Consider the following 15,680-nt stretch of genomic DNA (forward strand, 5'->3'; position numbering starts at 1 on the left):
TGTACTAAGTAGGTAGTCGTAGTAGTGACTAGTTACCCTGCGCCCTAACGCCTCTATGCAGATACACTCTTCCTCTTCCAACTCTCCACTGGTGTCTAGACATCCGTCATATCCTTATCCCCATCCCCATCCCCTCCATCCCCATCACCCTCCCCCATCGCCGTATCCTCCCCAAACACATCCTCCATCTTCCCATCCTCCTCCTCATCTGCGCCCTCCTCACCCTCTTCGGCCTTCGTCCCACCACCAGCACCACCACCCATTCCATTCTCCCTCCCAGCACCACCAGCAGTATCATCCCCTTCAACCTCCTCCTCACCCTCACTCTCCCACTCCTCCCTCATATTCCACCCAGTACCCGTCAAACAGAACCTCTCCGGCGGCAACCTCATCCCACCCATAACAATACTCTGATTCGCGGCCGCCGTCTTCGCCATCCCCTGACTATCAAAGCCGCGACTCGCCCCGGGCAGCGCCACGCGATTCCTCTCCGCCGCCACATCCATCAGGAACTCCTTCGGCAAGCCCGCCTGGAACTGATAGTGCAGTCGGGACGCAATAGCCAGCCGCAGCGCCGGTAACGACACAGTATTGATTTCGGACGCGCCGGCGCGGGATCCCCCACCGGTCGAAGACTCAGGACCACCGGCGTAGCCTTCTGTCGCGAGATGCACTGCGTCCTGCAGCACTGAGGACGTGTAGCGGTAGGCGAAGTCGAGGAGTTGGAGTGGGACGCGCTCTTGGTACGCTGTTACCCCCAACGAGGAGAGGAGCATGTGGATGAGGCGGACATCGCGCGGACGCCGCGATTTGCCGCTGTCTTTGAGGGAGGTGGAGGGGATCTGGGTCGGTTGGGTGCTGGCGGCGGGTGCGGTGGTGGTGGTGGTGCTGGGGTTGTTGGTTGTGGTTGTGGTTGGTGGTGCGGCGGGGGCGGTAGTAGCGGTGGTGTTTTGGGATGCGGTGGGTTGAGTGCTTGAGGGTTCGGCGGGAGGTGTGATGGGTTGGGTGGTGGGAGGTTGCGCGTGGTTTGGTGAGGCCATTCTGAATAGTATTGAGGTGGTGATGGAATGAGGTAGTAGTCGTTGACGGGATAGTAGGTGTAGCGACGCGCTTGGGAGGCTGGTCAATTGGTGGGCGCTGGCATCGCCTGCTGATCAGGATGGGTTTCGAAGTATCCGACGCAGGTGTAGATCAGTCGATGCACGAGTGTAGATGGATGCTGGGGTTGATGAAGCTGGAGATGAAATGCCGATGAAGGCAAAGCGAGAGTCGGTCGGCCAGGCAAGTCCGCGCTAGACCGCCTTCGGCAGGCGATTGATTCCCAGCATTTGGGACCTTCAAGGTACGCGATGTTGCAGCAGAAGCAGCAACCAAAAATTAAGAAAGAAAAAGGATAATTGTAGTGATGCAACAATTCTATACTGTGCAACTCAGCGTCTCAACTATCATACATTATGTGCCACCCAACAAAAGTAACAATATGGCTATGCGACCGGTGCAAACGCCCATCATGCAAATCTATAACACAAACACCTCATCCATGCAATAAATGTCAAGTCCCTGGCCTGTGAGTTGGCCGCCGTAATGCAGTTGATGCATCTTTGCTGCCCTCAACGTTTGGGAGAGCCAGGGTTGGATTGGCTTGGACGAGGAGGGTCCAACTCCTCTTCCGAGGCGACCTCATCTTCGTCCTCGATGTCTTCATCGGCAGCATGGAGATTGAGACTGTCCATCAGTTCAGATCCATCGACCGAGTCCTGCGAGATATAGCTCGCCCCGAGCTCTTCTCCAGCCTCATCCTCATCGACATCACTTGCTTCCTCGTCACTCAGCTCCCCGTCGTACTCCTCGTCTTCCTCCTCCTCATCTTCGTCCTCCTCTTGGTCACCTTCTTCTGCTTCGCTGTCTGTGCAGGAAAAGTCCTCCAGATCCGGAGGAGGCTCTCTCCAATAGGTGAAGTCGGTGTATTCTTCGCCACCAGCCTGGACCAGCAGACTCACCGGCGGGAAGAAATGGTCCAGCAGCTCCGTCATCGAAACGTAACTGCTCTTGTACTTGTTTAGACTAAGAAGGTCCAGGACGACCTCGGCATTCGAATTGATCGTGAAGATCCTGGTGGACGGGATGTTCACCGACCGGTAACTCAGCGCATCGGTGAGACGGTTGCCGAACCCGGCGTAGAAGGGATTCTCTTTCCCATTGAACAAATTCAAGATATCCCGTAGACATGCCATCTTGAACACCTCAGGCTTCCTCAGGTAGATTTCTCGTCGGAGTGCTGCCATGGTTCGATCAGGACTCATGATGACCGGCCCCTTGGGCAGTCGCCAGCCGTCCTGATTAACTCCGTACAAGTAAGCCCGCGTCGTATCTGCCTGGCCAACGGATCGACTTGTAAGGTACATGATGTTATACCCGTTGTTGACAATGTCAGTATACAATTTGGCTACTCCAGCATGAGTCCAGTCACGCCCAATCATGTTTAACACATGGCCAAGAGCATCAGACCTACAATCCATTAGCGACTTCCGACGTCCCAGATCAAGAACACTTACTTGGTGATGGTTCCGTCAATATCGGAGATTACAATAGGAATATTTCCATTCCATAGATACATCGTCGCCGTGCAAGTAGCCCGGTTGACGCTGAACGACATGCTGTTCGCACCAGGCTTCAAGTTCAGGGCCTTCAGCTGATTACTCGTGAGACGGAGGGTCTTTGCATAGTTTCGAGTTGGCTCTTGGGCTTCTGGCGTCGGTGACTGCGGTGGGGTAGGGAAGCCGGGTTGGACATCAGACTGGGTGCGGTAGTGCCGGCTGGGTAGCGGCTTGTCCTGCAAAGACTTGTCACTGTCGCTGTGGTACCCCGGGTCGGAGATGGCATGCTCGCTCATGGCGGAGCCCGGTCGCATCGCATTGAACGTAGCTCGGCGATTGGCAGCCTCCTTTGCTTCCTCGCTACTGTAGATCCACAGGTTCCCATGTTCGTCGGCCCCGATGAGAGCCCCGATGTCATAGGGGCCCTCCAACTCCTCGGCAAGGATCTTCCGTGCAAGAACTTCCGCTCGCAGAGCATCCTCTTCGCTGCTCTTGTAACCAGTCATGTCGAGCATGAGGTCTCCCGTTTCGGTAACGTGAGACGGAATATTCGATCCGGAGAGTTTCTTCGAAAGCGAGACGGCGCGAGACATCGCCTCTTCGGGAGTTAATGGCGGAGGGCTTCTCGAACGACCATCCTGGCCCATATCATCGCTCGCGGCGCTGGCGCCAGAGGACTGCATTCCGTATACTTGGTCCGCTACGCTAACACTGTTGGAGCGGCTCTTGGTCAACAACACTGTATCCGTAGCCGTCCGGTCAATTTTGCTGGGTGCATCGCCGAACGAGCCATGTCGGGACCTGCCCAAGCTGGAGTCATCCGGCGACCGTGAAAGAGGAGTAAGGGTACCTGTCGCAGATGAATGTCAATAACTCGATAAGTGTAGGTCTGCATTAGAACCCACCTAAATCGCTCGATGCCCGCATACTCCGCGACAGCACAGGAAGGGCTGTTGAAGATTTCCCATCCAAATTGCCATTAGATGATCGATCGAGGTCCAGGTAATCGGGTTCCTGGAGCGATGGAGGAAGATTCTCCTCACTGCGCATCTTGGGACTGCTGCTTGGAGAAACCAGGGGCGAAGTCTGCAGCGAGGCGGGGATCTCGTCTGTTGTCTCAAAGACAAAGAAAGCCTCCCCACCTTCACCCAGCTTCATCGCATAGTCTTGCTTTACACCATTTACGGAAAATTCCACCTTAAAGCGCCTTTAGTTATGTGGGGTCGCTGTCAGGATCGATGCGGGAGACGGTACCTTCTTCTCGTACGGGCGGAGCAAGGAGAATTTGCCGAATCGAACGTGGAAAGGTGAACAAGCCAGAGTTCCTATACCGGATATTAGTCCTTCTTTTGACGATAAATTGAAAGAAGCAGACCACGAACCATCCTCTTGTTCAATCACAATCACATCGATTGCCCCGCTCAAGGTGGCTGGATTGATGGAGTTCCACGTCTTGGAGACGGAACCGCTGATACTTCGGACGTACTGCATCCTGCGAGAGTAACAGGGAAAGTCCCTGGAGAATATTGTAACAATTCCCAAGCGACAAAGGCGAAGCACAAAACAAAGAACACAGCAGATAGAGAGGGGGGTCGGAGGTCAGACGGCGGAGGTGCAGGAATTGCCGCCTACATACGGCCCATGTGACAATGCCCGATAGACATGCGCCGGAGTGGAATCACTAACGAGAGACGGTCACTTGCAAAGCGAATGAGCTGGCATGCAAGCATTTGACCACGATCGAAAACAAGCGAGTGGAACCTGCAGCACCAGCAGGGCGTACAGACAACAAAGTGAGACAGATAGGACAGCGAAATGGGAGAAGAGCAGCAAATGGCGATTCTATTATTGTTGGGACCTGCGAGAAGGCTCAACAGCCCAACCGCTCGTCTGTCTCTCCCCGGCCGGGCGGTCCGTCATGTGCTCCAGGCTGCCTCTTCCCTGCCTTCCTCGGCTTGGAGCGGGCACTAGGCCGCTTCCGGCTGGCGCAGGCTATTTTTTGAAAAATCTCCCAATGTAGTTTAGTCCGGAGCATCCCATGATCTGCACCAGTTGACTCAGGGATGAGTCAGCGGAGGTGTCCCAGTCAGGTGACTCTGTCCCACTCTCTCGCTCGGCAGCCTCCGCGGAGCATCGCATTAATTCCTCCTCGACTCCCACGGATTAAACTATCTAGTGAATCGTCTGCTTTGCTGACCCTTCACTGCCCTCGACGAGGTTGCCAGTCCCCTCCCTCCTTTCTCCCTCTCCATGGGTTTCGGACGCTGGGATGTATGAGCCGTTGTTTCTCTCCTTCGACGCCTACCCCAGCGTAGTTCCCCGAGTGAGGGTGCGAGGCGTCATGGCTCTCTTCCTGGCAGTCACCATTCTCTGGGCTCTAATCTGGTAGGTCGCAAGATCTCAGTTAGTGTGTAGAGAGCGCACAGCTAAATTAAACTTTTCTCAAAAGGCTGCTGTACCGTGCGTGGCAGGTTTGCCAGACCCCGAACGACGTCCTAGTTGAAAAGCTCGGTCTGGATATTCCTCCGCCACCAGAAGTCACCCTCGAAGAGATCACCGCCCGTGAAATTCGCATCGCTTGGAAACAACCCGAATTTCACAATTCCATCCACAAGCACATCATCCAACTGAACGGCATCAAGGGTACCCTCGGCAATGGCTCCCTCGAATCTCTTTCTGTTGATACTAATGAGTTGTCAGTGGGCGAATCGAAACGAGCGGAAACTGCAGTCGAAATCCTGAACTTGGTTCCCGGAAGTATATATCATATTTGCGTTCTTTCAGTTAGTGCCGCAAACTTCCAAACCCCAAGTGCAATCATCCATGTGCGCACAAAGTCTCTGCCCTTGTCGCAAACCCAACAGAATGCTAAGGTCGGCAACCCTACCATTCGGGCGTCCATCCCCCGGTCTACCGCTGGTCTTGCTGCTCCCTCGGCCCCCGTGATGTCTCGGGAGCACAGCGGCGGACAGCTCCAAGCAAAGCGATCTTCAGCCGGCCGGAAGCCGTCTCCTGCAGCGAGCGGGACGGAGGTCTCGCATGGCCAGGCGGAGGAGACACAGAAGAGCGCCACGAATGATGATCACGACGAGACCCTTGAACAACTCGCCGACCGATTGAAATCCCTGCAGCACGAGAACGAGACCGTCGAGAAGCAAACCACCGATGAAGAAGAGGAGCACATTGCTCTTCTGAAGGAACTCGAGAAACAGCGTGACGACTTGAAAAAGCGGGTCAAGGAAAAGGATGAAGCGAGTGGCGACCTGAAGAAGCACGTTTACAAGCTGGAAAGTGTGAATCGTACAGTGCAGAGTGAGAAGGCGAAGCGTGAAAGACTCCTGCAACAGAAGGAGTCTGAACGTAAGAAGCGCAAGTCCGACATCGTCCGGTGGCAGGAGCGGGTTGAAAACATGAACCGTGAAGCAGCGGAATCGAGAGAGGAAAAGACACGGCTGGAAGAAGAGGGGAAGCAGCGTGGAGATGAGATTCGGGAGAAGATTGCCAAGGAACAGGCAGAGATGAAGGTCATCGATGACGAAATCCAAGACAAGGGCGGGCGTGTCAAGAAGCTCGAGGAGGAGAGGCAAAACCACCAGGAAGCAGATAGCGAGGATGGAAAGGAGTTGGATCGCATTGACAATGAGCGAGCCCGGCAGTGGGAGATCAAATTGAGCAATCTTCACGCTCGCTATGCTACCCTCGTCAACCTTCACACCCAGGTTAGTATTCTTGCAATGGCCTGCTTTCCGGGATAGTCTCTAATTCATTCTACAGGCTCAGCAGCAGTACCAGGAAGCGCAGGAGCGCCTGAAGTGGCTAACCACCCAACGTACCGGCAGCACAGGTCCCTTTTCTCTCCCAGCTCTCGATCTTGATCTCTCCAACACTGCGACTATCCGCCCACGTCGACACCGCAGCTCACTCGCCAGTAATGTCTCATCTCCGATGAATTTCACGGCCTTAGAGCCATCATTTCCCGGCGGCATTAGCTACAACCCTCCTGCCACTGGGTCTCCCACCTTTGGCCCGACTTCTGCCTTCTTCAACATCAACAATGGAATGACCCTCCCGAGCCTTTCGGGCCAGTCTGATAGTACGCGAGGATACTCGGATATGTCGCTTGGAAACCCTCAGATGAGCCCTCGTGCCGACGCACTTCTCCCGTCCGATCTTCTCGGGGATGAGGAGTCTCCCGAACTCCCTCGTCCGGCCATCCGTTCTCGCTTTTCCAACCTCGAGCAGCCAAGCACTGCGCTAGAGTTTCCCCATGGGCCACCTTCACCAGACTCTACCGGAAGCAGGCCGGAAAGCCTCTTTGCGAGTCCGGAGGACCAGACCCTGCCTAAAGATGTTGAATCGCAACCAGTGAACTTGGATGTAGGCGAGGCACCGAAGAGTGCGTCGCGCAGGCTTTCGGGGCTCTTTGGCTTCCACCGACCTCGCGGCAAGACACTGGCAGATGAGCCACCTCTACTGGGCAGTTTGAAGCCAGGACAAAGTCAGTCGTTCCCCCGTAATCTGGAGGAGATGGATCCCATAGGGGCTAGACGGCGTCGGCTGAGCTATACAGGCAACTGGGCGAACCCGATGTCTCTGTTCCCCAGGAGCAACACAGCAGGTGTTACAACAGACAGCTCCTCCGACCATCTTCCCTCGCGTCGTGCGGGCATTTCCAGCATTTTCTCATCCAGCCGATTTGGATTTGGCGGCGGACACGGTCTGCTCAAGTCCAGTGAGAATTCCGATCAAAGCACAGGATACAATCAGTTCAGTCCTCGTCATGATCCAATTGATCCTTCCTCCATCTTGGGCACAGTACGCCGGGAGTCGTTGTCGCCGCGGCCCTCATCGACCTTCTCTTTCGAAAACCAGCTTCCTCATCCCTCCACCGATAATCGTCACTTTGGTTGGCCATCAGCAGAAAAGCAAGGCCATCGGAGTCCTTTGGGTTTTGACTGGACCTCCCCGTCGACTTGGTCCCGGGTGCAGTCGCGCCGGCCATCTACACAGTACGGCTCATCGGGTCACTTACCTTTAGGCCTTACCGGAGAACCAGACTTTCTTCAGGATTCGTTCGAGAGACAAGGTCGGCCATTGCAGGCGCCTATTGGAACGCGACCATCATCTTCTCACCGACCAGTCACCCCGAAGTTGAATCCTGCAGCGCCTTCCTTCAGGACCATCTTTGGGAAGCGATCGGATAAGAGCAAAGAGAAAGAGGCAGCGAGGGACCGAGAGCTAGATGCTCCATTTGACTTTCACATGGAGGAAGGCTCTCCGTCTGAATCGCGTACCTCGCGGGATTCTCGCTCTCTTTCTATGTACACAGGCGACTCATACGAATCCTTGGAACGTATGCCCTCCGCAGGCTCGCTGGATAATGGAAGCTCGAAAGAGTCATTCATTCGCAAAATCACCCGAAAGGGCAGTTCCAGCAAGTTCAGTTCCTGGAAGGACCGATCAGGGCTCTTCTCCAAGAAGGGTGACCCTTCGCAAGGCGACATTGACGAAGACGCACACAGCGAGGCGATGCTTGCCAAGAGTGTGGACAGTACTGTGTCCAGCGCTCCTTCGGCTGACCGGTCAACTCGAAGCAGCCTGGGATTCTTCAGTCGCATGTCCAGGAAGTCCGACAAGGCCGCCAGTGAGACGAGCGAGCGCCCCAGTGAGCATGTTAGCGAGGCTGAGGATGAAGAGGCAGCGGAGGAGGTCCAAGCATGAACATACAGCATTCATTCTTTATTTCTCATTTCTTTAGGTCGCCCTGTGGCGTTAGGCATTCTTTCAATCTCTTAACTAGTGACGGTAGAAGTCATTGTGTGGCACATAGCATGCCTTTCTTATCCTCTTGATATGATTCTCTCTTCCGTATATCTGCCATTGGCTGTAGTAATTGAATAGGCGAAAGCTCTAGTTGAAAGTATATCACATCGGAGAAGTTTGCACCAAACCAGGAATGCTGAGAGCAGGTGGTGCAGAGCAGCGCAACGCTGGCAGTGGAGGGACGGTTCGGTTCGTCCCTCATCCCCACCCAAATCTTCATGATTCATCCTCCCTCGCCAGCCCGACGGCTTTTCCTGCACAACAATCATCGGCAGTTTGAATACTGCAGTCTAAAGCAAGATGGCAAATTCCAAGTATCTTCCCTACCTCTTTAATATTCTTTGAGAGCCGCTGCTAACCTCCACAGATATGAATACGTCAAATCATTCGAGCAACCGGACGCTCTACTCCCCAATACATGGATTGTGGTCCGGATCGATGGCAGAGGCTTCCACAAGTCAGTGCCACCTCTCTTTCAAAGCTCCAACATGACGCTGCGCTCCTGATCAACTGCTATTAGCAGCTGAGATAACATCTAATTTCATCAGCTGGCTGTCTACATGTTGCTAACTGAAAGAATGTAGACTCTCTGATCACTACGGCTTCATAAAGCCCAACGACCGCCGGGCCCTAGACCTAATGAATGCTGCAGCAGTCGGCGTCATGAAAGACCTACCTGATCTTTGCATCGCCTACGGTATTAGCGATGAGTACAGGTACGTGATGCGGCATGCTCCTGGTCAAATGTGGCGATATTGACTTGACATTAGTTTTGCTTTTCATCCCAACTGCCAATTGTTCGAGCGGCGGAGTGCGTAAGTCATCTCTTTTTTTTTCGCGCAATATTTCATGTCCACTAGCAGTATGAACTTACTTGCCTTGGGGATGCAGCAAGTTAGTAACGACTATTGTGTCAACATTCACGGCACATTATATCTATCTGTGGGGAACGTATTTCCCAGATACGCCGCTCCAGCCAGCGGCTCTGCCTTCGTTTGATGGAAGAGCAGTGATGTATCCGAACTCTAGGATATTTAGGGATTATATGAGCTGGCGGCAGGTGGATTGTGAGTTTTATTCCATTCGCAGCATAAATGTTCCTTCGGGTTGTTGTGTGCTAATATGCTGCAGGTCATATTAACAATCTTTACAATACGACATTTTGGACCATGGTCCTGCAAGGTGGGATGGATAGAAGAGAAGCTGAACTGGAATTGAAGGTGAGTTTCTGGTTTTGAGAGATGCTGCTGCTGCTAACAGTGTGAACTAGGGCACCCTGTCTTCTGACAAGAATGAGATCCTCTTCAAGAGGTTCGGTATCAACTATAATAATGAAGAAGAGATCTATAAGAAGGGCAGCGTCATCTATCGCCAGGTATGTGTGTCTCCGCTGCCTCGTATGTGTGGCTACTGACCAAGATACAGTATCAACTAGAGGATGTGAAAGCCAAACCGGACTCCAGCGTGCAGGAAGAAACATCACCATTGCAGGAGGACACACCCTCCAAGACACAGCAGGAAAAGATCCGCAAACTGCGTCGCAAAGTGCAGGTCGTGGTCGATCATGTCGACATCATCAAGGATGAGTTCTGGGAGAGACGGCCTTGGATTCTCTCTGGCAAGCCCGGAAAGCTGCCTACAGAGGCTAAGCAAGTAGCATCATGATAATATGATGATAAACAAAGAATAATGAATGTTGCAAATATTGTTCGTGAGAATATACAACCAAGTAGCACAGCCATGGGTATCTTTAAGTCGAATCTATCTATATACTGCCAGAGAGCATCTCTTATCCCGTTCGTTCACGTTCACTTCGAGGACACCGTCTCATCCTTGGACTTTTTCGACTTCTTTTTCTTTGACTCGTCATCAGACGTAGAAATCTCTCGCTTCGTTTTCTTCTCCTTCTTGTCCTTCTTCACCTTCTTCACTTTTTCCACCGACTCATCCCTTCCGCTTGACTCCGTCTGTTCCACCTCCGTCTCCGGCGGCGTGGGATACTCATTCTCTGGACCAGCCTTCCTCTTCTTCTTCTCCTCCTTCACCAACCTCTTCTTCTCCTTCTTCTCCCTCCTCTCCGCCCTCCTAGCCTCCTTCGCCTCCCTCCTCTTCTTCCTCTCCTCTCTTCTCTTCGCCCTCTCCTCCTTCCTCTTCCTCTTCTCCTCCCTCCTCACCCGTCTCTCCTCCTTAGTCTCCTCCCCCTTCTTCCGCTTCTTCTTCCCATCAGCATCCTCATCATCCTCCCCAGCCTTCCTCTTCCTACTTTCCCCGTCCTCCTTCTTGTCTTTATTCCCCAGCGTCCCAGGAACCGTCTCCCCCCTCACAAAATACCGATACAGCTCACTCGTCAACGCATTCGGCGTGCGCTTCGCATCCCCCGCACTCTTGTTCTCATCGCCCACGCCCTTCAGCGCGTCCTCGAAACCCCGCAACCACCATTGATTCGTGGGATCCTTGGTGGTCTTCTTCCCCACGCCTTGGTTGCCTTGGCGTCGCGCAACGAGAATCGGCCTCGTCAGGCCCAGACCGCCGTGTGTGCCGGGGCGGCGGTTCGGGTTGAGGGGGTTGCCGGGGCCGGACCAGCCGTGGCGGAGAAGGTAGGCTTGGGCGTCCATTTTCTTATCCTTGCTTATTCGGTTCTGGATATGTGGAAGTAGGTGGTGGGTGAGCGAGTGGTTCGGAGGCAGTAAAGTCGGTAGGTTGGTAGGTTGGTAATCCGTTGAATGCGACAGAAACACTCAGTTCATATCGACCGACCGATCGAACGGTGAAACGCAGACGGCACACGTATGTATGTAACTTGTATGGAAGAAAGGGAAAAGAAGAACCGCTATGTAGAATACCCCCAAACACACACACACCCAAACAAAGGAACAAAGCGACCCAAAGAGCGCGAAGGGATAGAAAGATCAGATACGGAGTAATGTAGGTAAGAAGGGGAGATTGGAAAAAAATCTAACTACTATCTAATCCAGTCCTGCTGCAACTCCGCGATAAGATAACTAACCGGTTTGGCTTTGTGGAATAAGGACCGAAAATTTGCAAACTTTAAATCACCAGTCGCGTGGTCTAATGGTTATGATTTCTCGTTCACATCGTCAGCTTGTTTGATGAGGTTCCGAGAAGGTTCCCGGTTCGATCCCGGGCGCGACTATTTTTGTCTTTGTTTTTGTTTTTTTCTAATCTTGGGACTAATCTTTGATCTATTGGGTTTAGGTTTGATTTTTGTGGGTTTAGTGTGTTTTATGCGCGGATATAATATATATCTCCTACTTTGGGGGATTATAGTATTTGTCAAGGTAGTATGTTGGACTAGGTATGCTGGTCGCGCGGTCTCCTTCCTCTCTCTGACTAGTAATACAAGTAATATTATGGGGGTTATAATATTGGATGCTATGAAGCTAGTAGCATGTGATTAGTAGACTAACAGGGTTTGAAAGCTATAGCGATGGCGTTGTTTATATCATGGTAGTACTATGGATGAGCATGGGAGTGGTGTTTGGTATAGTGTGGTATGGGGATATAAATATGCAGACCAGCTCTACAATTTGTGTACAACAATGACTTCATTCTGGCAAGCAACACGTCCGCCAGCACACCCATAGAGTTGCTAATTAGTACTATATAGAAATAGCATCGAGAATGGGCTGCCCAACTAATTGCTGGAATATTTGCTGAATCATGGACAATCGATGCATATCATTAGTGATACTATGATTTCATCTCTAATTCGTACCGCTAGTATCTTGTCGTTGTTGTAATGGCATCTCGACTAACTCCACTATAGGTTGATTATCGTGTATAGTTAGCTATGAATTGGATTAATAAGCTATATTTCTTGAATATTATCAATGAAAATAAATACGTAACCTATAAGGAAGCCTCCACGGCACGGTCTATCTACCTCCCTAGAGTAGTAAGACATGCAGAATTCCTCCCTAGAAAGGGGTGATTTCTTCAGAATGAATAGTCTCCACTTTGCCTGTCACCGTTCGCTAGTCCATCGTTCTAGGCTATAAAGGCGGCATGCACCGCCCGCCTTGCTGTATAAGACGCCGATTTAAGTACTTATGGACACGGCCATTTGGTCTCCACTTAGAGCGCAAGACCATCTCAGAGAGCACAATGAGGACCGTGCCCCCCTAAGAATTTTTTTTCAAAATGAAAATCACTCATTGTCTACTCGGAGATTCGTTGTTAATAATACCTCATTCCCAGTTTGCCTGACCGGACGCGGGCCAATTTGTGGCTGTGGCTGGCAGTAGCTATTAGTAAACTCAATTCTCCAGCGGTATATGCCATGTGATTTTCTGTAGGTAAGTAAGTACTCCGCTACCCTTCGCTTTAGAGGGGTCAACGGTGAGCCTCACAATCGAGGCTCGTTTGTAGGTCAGGCCATGCCTCGCTGATTGGACGGGAACCGTAACGGTAGAAATAGCAGCATGCCATCATGGACGGACACTTTCCGCAAGGCAAACACAGATGCAGGAAATAGGACGGGGGCTGCGTTAGTTAAAAGCCCCTACATAATAGTAGGTGTGATATAGTCACCAACCCGCGGAAAAATAGCTACAAAAGACGGAGGTCTTTGTCATGCACGGGACCAGAAGTCGGCTTTTATCATAATAAACAGACCGCAACTGGTCCCAGCATCATCCCCGAAAGGAAGGTCGATTGTTGACGACCAACGGCCGACTCCGAAGGCCAAACGGTTGGGCAAATCATGGGCCAGCAGTCGTATGGGTTGATATTTCCGATGGGGAACATTGGAAACCGGGCCGGGCGTCGAAGGTGGATGATGCCACGACGACTCTCCATTCTGAGCCCGGAGCAAGCAGGAGGACCTTGCTTAGAAACCAGCTCCGTAGGTCTGTAGAAATGAAAGGGAGGTATAGTTCTGCAGTGAGTGTGTATCTAGATATCGGGGCTATCAACTTGCTGGTCGTGTAATTAACCCAGAACTTCGCAATCGAGTTAGAACCTCGATGGGGTAATTTTTCTGGTCGGTAATTGCTGCCTTTCATCTAGTTGGATTTAGAGAGGGGGAGCTAAAGTACTAAGCCAGCTAGTATAGTACGTGCCCCGTGATGATTCCCCAAGGGAAGGAGATAGCTGGGAAGCCACAACTCTCTCTCTTCCCACCCCCCTCTCTCAAATCGATCCTTGGTTCTAAGGTTGTGTCGTTTAAGGAGAATAAATGCGAGGCTTGCAGCAATGCTGCTCTGCAGAGATTCGTGGATCTCAAGTTGGGGGTGTGATTGACTTGTCATCGAACAATGGGGAAGTGAGGTGGCCATTAAGGAAGGTACTAGTAGCGCACAGAAGCAAGCGTCAAGAATGCCTATCTTCTGAATGTATTCAGTACTACTAGTTAGGTGCACATCTGTACCACATACAGTTAAACACAAAGATAAAAGACATGATTTGTATGGTCCGAAGCCATCAAGTAGATAAGTTAGAAGACTAGTAGGGTTAAGAAGAACTGAGAACCAGTCGTCAGTGCGTGTGATTGATGGGGGAAAAAGAGGGGAGGGAAATTCCCAAGACTTCGGTGTATGCAGGCCGAGCAGGTGAGAACAGCCGGTTTGACCAGGCACCAAGTACAACGCATAGAAGGATGATGCATGCATCACCACCATCGACCCGAGAGTCTGGGAAGCGGTGAAACGATCAACATGGGATTCCTACATTAAGGCAACTACTTTCCCTTAGGTCAAACGCCAGGCTGATTCGGGCGCCAAGCGGGCGGGTGACCATGGGATGGATTGGAGGACACATGTACGATGTATGTATGGAGTACAGGAGGGACAACTTGCATACGGAGTACATACTACATGCGTCGACCTAAGCTCGTAGTGTGCCCGGCTCACGGCGCTGACCGTCCATCCGTCCTCCACCGGCCCAGTTCTTTCTCTCTGTCTCTCTTTTTTTTTTATTATTTTTGCTTTTTCTTCTTTCTCCGTTGGGAGAGAGAGGCAGAGAGAGAGGGAGCCTTGGATGTTTTTATTTGATCCGATTTTACCTTTGTTCATGGTGTCGTCTCTTTTTTAATTTCGTTTTTATTTATTATTTTTTAATTCCACCTCCACACCTCCTCTCTCTTACCATAGCGCTGTCCAACCGTTCGGGATGGATCACAGGCCTCAGCTCCAACGCTGATCCAGCATGTTGTCCCGATATATTGAGTTCCATGGTGCAGCCCGTCCAGGAATAGTTGGATGTAACGTAGCCCCCTCCCAGCCAGCCTCCCACACTTCCACTAACCTTCATGTGGTGGGTATGGCAATACTGAGGAACTTCAGAGAATTCCGAAAATAATTGAGGTAGTACAGAGTGAAACCTTCTTTTTCGTTTCTGCGAGAGGTGTCGCGAAATCATGGTTTTCCTTCCCAACATGCCCCCACCTGAGAAATTATTCCTGATCACCCGCAGCGAGGTCATGATGTGATGAGTATCATGATAATCTCCGACCATGATCCTTCCTGGATTCCTGGAAAGTCTTGTTAGTATCCAAGACCGGGAGTCATCATGTCCATGCCCACAGCCACGGGCTAGTCGTCCAGGACGGAGTCCGAGTGGAACCAACGACCAGCGTGTGTGTAAAGAGTCACGCTCTCTCTCTCTCTCTCTCTCTCTCTCTACCAGCGAGACACAATGTATCTAGCGCTACCAGAGAGAGGAAGAGAGAGATACGGAGCGCCCTCAGCAAATTGATCCACTCCGGAGCGGCTGCACGCAATGCCGTGGTTTAGTGACCCTGAATGATGGAGGGTTGGAACGGGTTTTGGTTTGCCTGTGGTGGGCGCTGCGGGCGCTACGGGCGAGGGTTGAAAGGGAAGCACGTCCGAAGCTTCAAATCCTTCAACCAGAGTGTTGGTAACGCTGCCTGACGCTTGCGTGCCTGAAAATGCGGGCAGCAACCGCTAGGCCCACGGAGATATTGTGCGTTAGTGGCTCCCCCGAGGAAACTTTCCTTTATTCAACTAAGTGTGGGAGACGGTCCGCATCCCGCCCGGAAGTCACTTGGTCTAAATTTGATGGAGGACCCATCCATGGTTGCTGTCTTCCTCGATCCTGGCTCGTTTCAATCTCTTTGGTTCTTTTCCCCCCCTCACAAACCTCCGTTTTATAGCGTCGGGCAAACTGATCCTGCCCTAGCCTGCTCTCAGCCATTAAAGTGATGGCTTCTATTTCATTAGTTTTGGCCTAAGTGTTTTTTTTTTTTTTGTTTTTCTTTTATTTCCCCCCCCCCCCCCCCCC

General features: G+C 51.9%; 7 protein-coding genes and 1 non-coding gene across 8 annotated transcripts; 4 read left to right on the forward strand and 4 right to left on the reverse strand.

Annotated features, from left to right (window-relative positions):
- Positions 1-95: 95 nt before the first annotated feature.
- An01g12600 (uncharacterized protein) lies at positions 96-1,040 on the reverse strand (the record flags this gene model as incomplete). The annotated part of the gene is made up of 1 exon (XM_001389629.1): positions 96-1,040. The coding sequence occupies one exon, from the start codon at positions 1,038-1,040 to the stop codon at positions 96-98; it is 945 nt and encodes a 314-aa protein (XP_001389666.1).
- A 570-nt stretch (positions 1,041-1,610) lies between these two features.
- Positions 1,611-4,088, reverse strand: An01g12610 (uncharacterized protein; the record flags this gene model as incomplete). The annotated part of the gene is made up of 5 exons (XM_059744800.1): positions 1,611-2,508; positions 2,556-3,336; positions 3,503-3,794; positions 3,852-3,922; positions 3,980-4,088. 5 exons carry the CDS (start codon positions 4,086-4,088, stop codon positions 1,611-1,613), a joined length of 2,151 nt encoding a protein of 716 aa, XP_059599796.1.
- Positions 4,089-4,938: 850 nt separating this feature from the next.
- An01g12620 (uncharacterized protein) lies at positions 4,939-8,318 on the forward strand (the record flags this gene model as incomplete). The annotated part of the gene is made up of 4 exons (XM_059744806.1): positions 4,939-4,982; positions 5,047-5,240; positions 5,298-6,316; positions 6,372-8,318. The coding sequence occupies 4 exons, from the start codon at positions 4,939-4,941 to the stop codon at positions 8,316-8,318; spliced, it is 3,204 nt and encodes a 1,067-aa protein (XP_059599797.1).
- A 402-nt stretch (positions 8,319-8,720) lies between these two features.
- Positions 8,721-10,085, forward strand: An01g12630 (uncharacterized protein; the record flags this gene model as incomplete). Its single annotated transcript, XM_059744814.1, has 8 exons — positions 8,721-8,734; positions 8,788-8,877; positions 9,005-9,136; positions 9,191-9,235; positions 9,312-9,487; positions 9,552-9,640; positions 9,691-9,795; positions 9,891-10,085. 8 exons carry the CDS (start codon positions 8,721-8,723, stop codon positions 10,083-10,085), a joined length of 846 nt encoding a protein of 281 aa, XP_059599798.1.
- Positions 10,086-10,228: 143 nt separating this feature from the next.
- Positions 10,229-11,035, reverse strand: An01g12640 (uncharacterized protein; the record flags this gene model as incomplete). Its single annotated transcript, XM_001389633.1, has 1 exon — positions 10,229-11,035. One exon carries the CDS (start codon positions 11,033-11,035, stop codon positions 10,229-10,231), a length of 807 nt encoding a protein of 268 aa, XP_001389670.1.
- A 443-nt stretch (positions 11,036-11,478) lies between these two features.
- Positions 11,479-11,574, forward strand: tRNA-Val (CAC). Its single transcript has one exon. It is a non-coding gene; the product is annotated as a tRNA-Val (tRNA).
- A 1,288-nt stretch (positions 11,575-12,862) lies between these two features.
- On the forward strand, positions 12,863-14,085 carry An01g12660 (hypothetical protein; the record flags this gene model as incomplete). Its single annotated transcript, XM_059744826.1, has 4 exons — positions 12,863-12,956; positions 13,054-13,361; positions 13,526-13,672; positions 13,948-14,085. 4 exons carry the CDS (start codon positions 12,863-12,865, stop codon positions 14,083-14,085), a joined length of 687 nt encoding a protein of 228 aa, XP_059599799.1.
- Positions 14,086-14,438: 353 nt separating this feature from the next.
- On the reverse strand, positions 14,439-14,861 carry An01g12670 (hypothetical protein; the record flags this gene model as incomplete). The annotated part of the gene is made up of 2 exons (XM_059744834.1): positions 14,439-14,462; positions 14,526-14,861. The coding sequence occupies 2 exons, from the start codon at positions 14,859-14,861 to the stop codon at positions 14,439-14,441; spliced, it is 360 nt and encodes a 119-aa protein (XP_059599800.1).
- Positions 14,862-15,680: the final 819 nt, after the last annotated feature.

The sequence above is a fragment of the Aspergillus niger genome, assembly GCF_000002855.4.
Source record: "Aspergillus niger supercontig An01".
Taxonomy (NCBI): Eukaryota; Fungi; Ascomycota; class Eurotiomycetes; order Eurotiales; family Aspergillaceae; genus Aspergillus; species Aspergillus niger.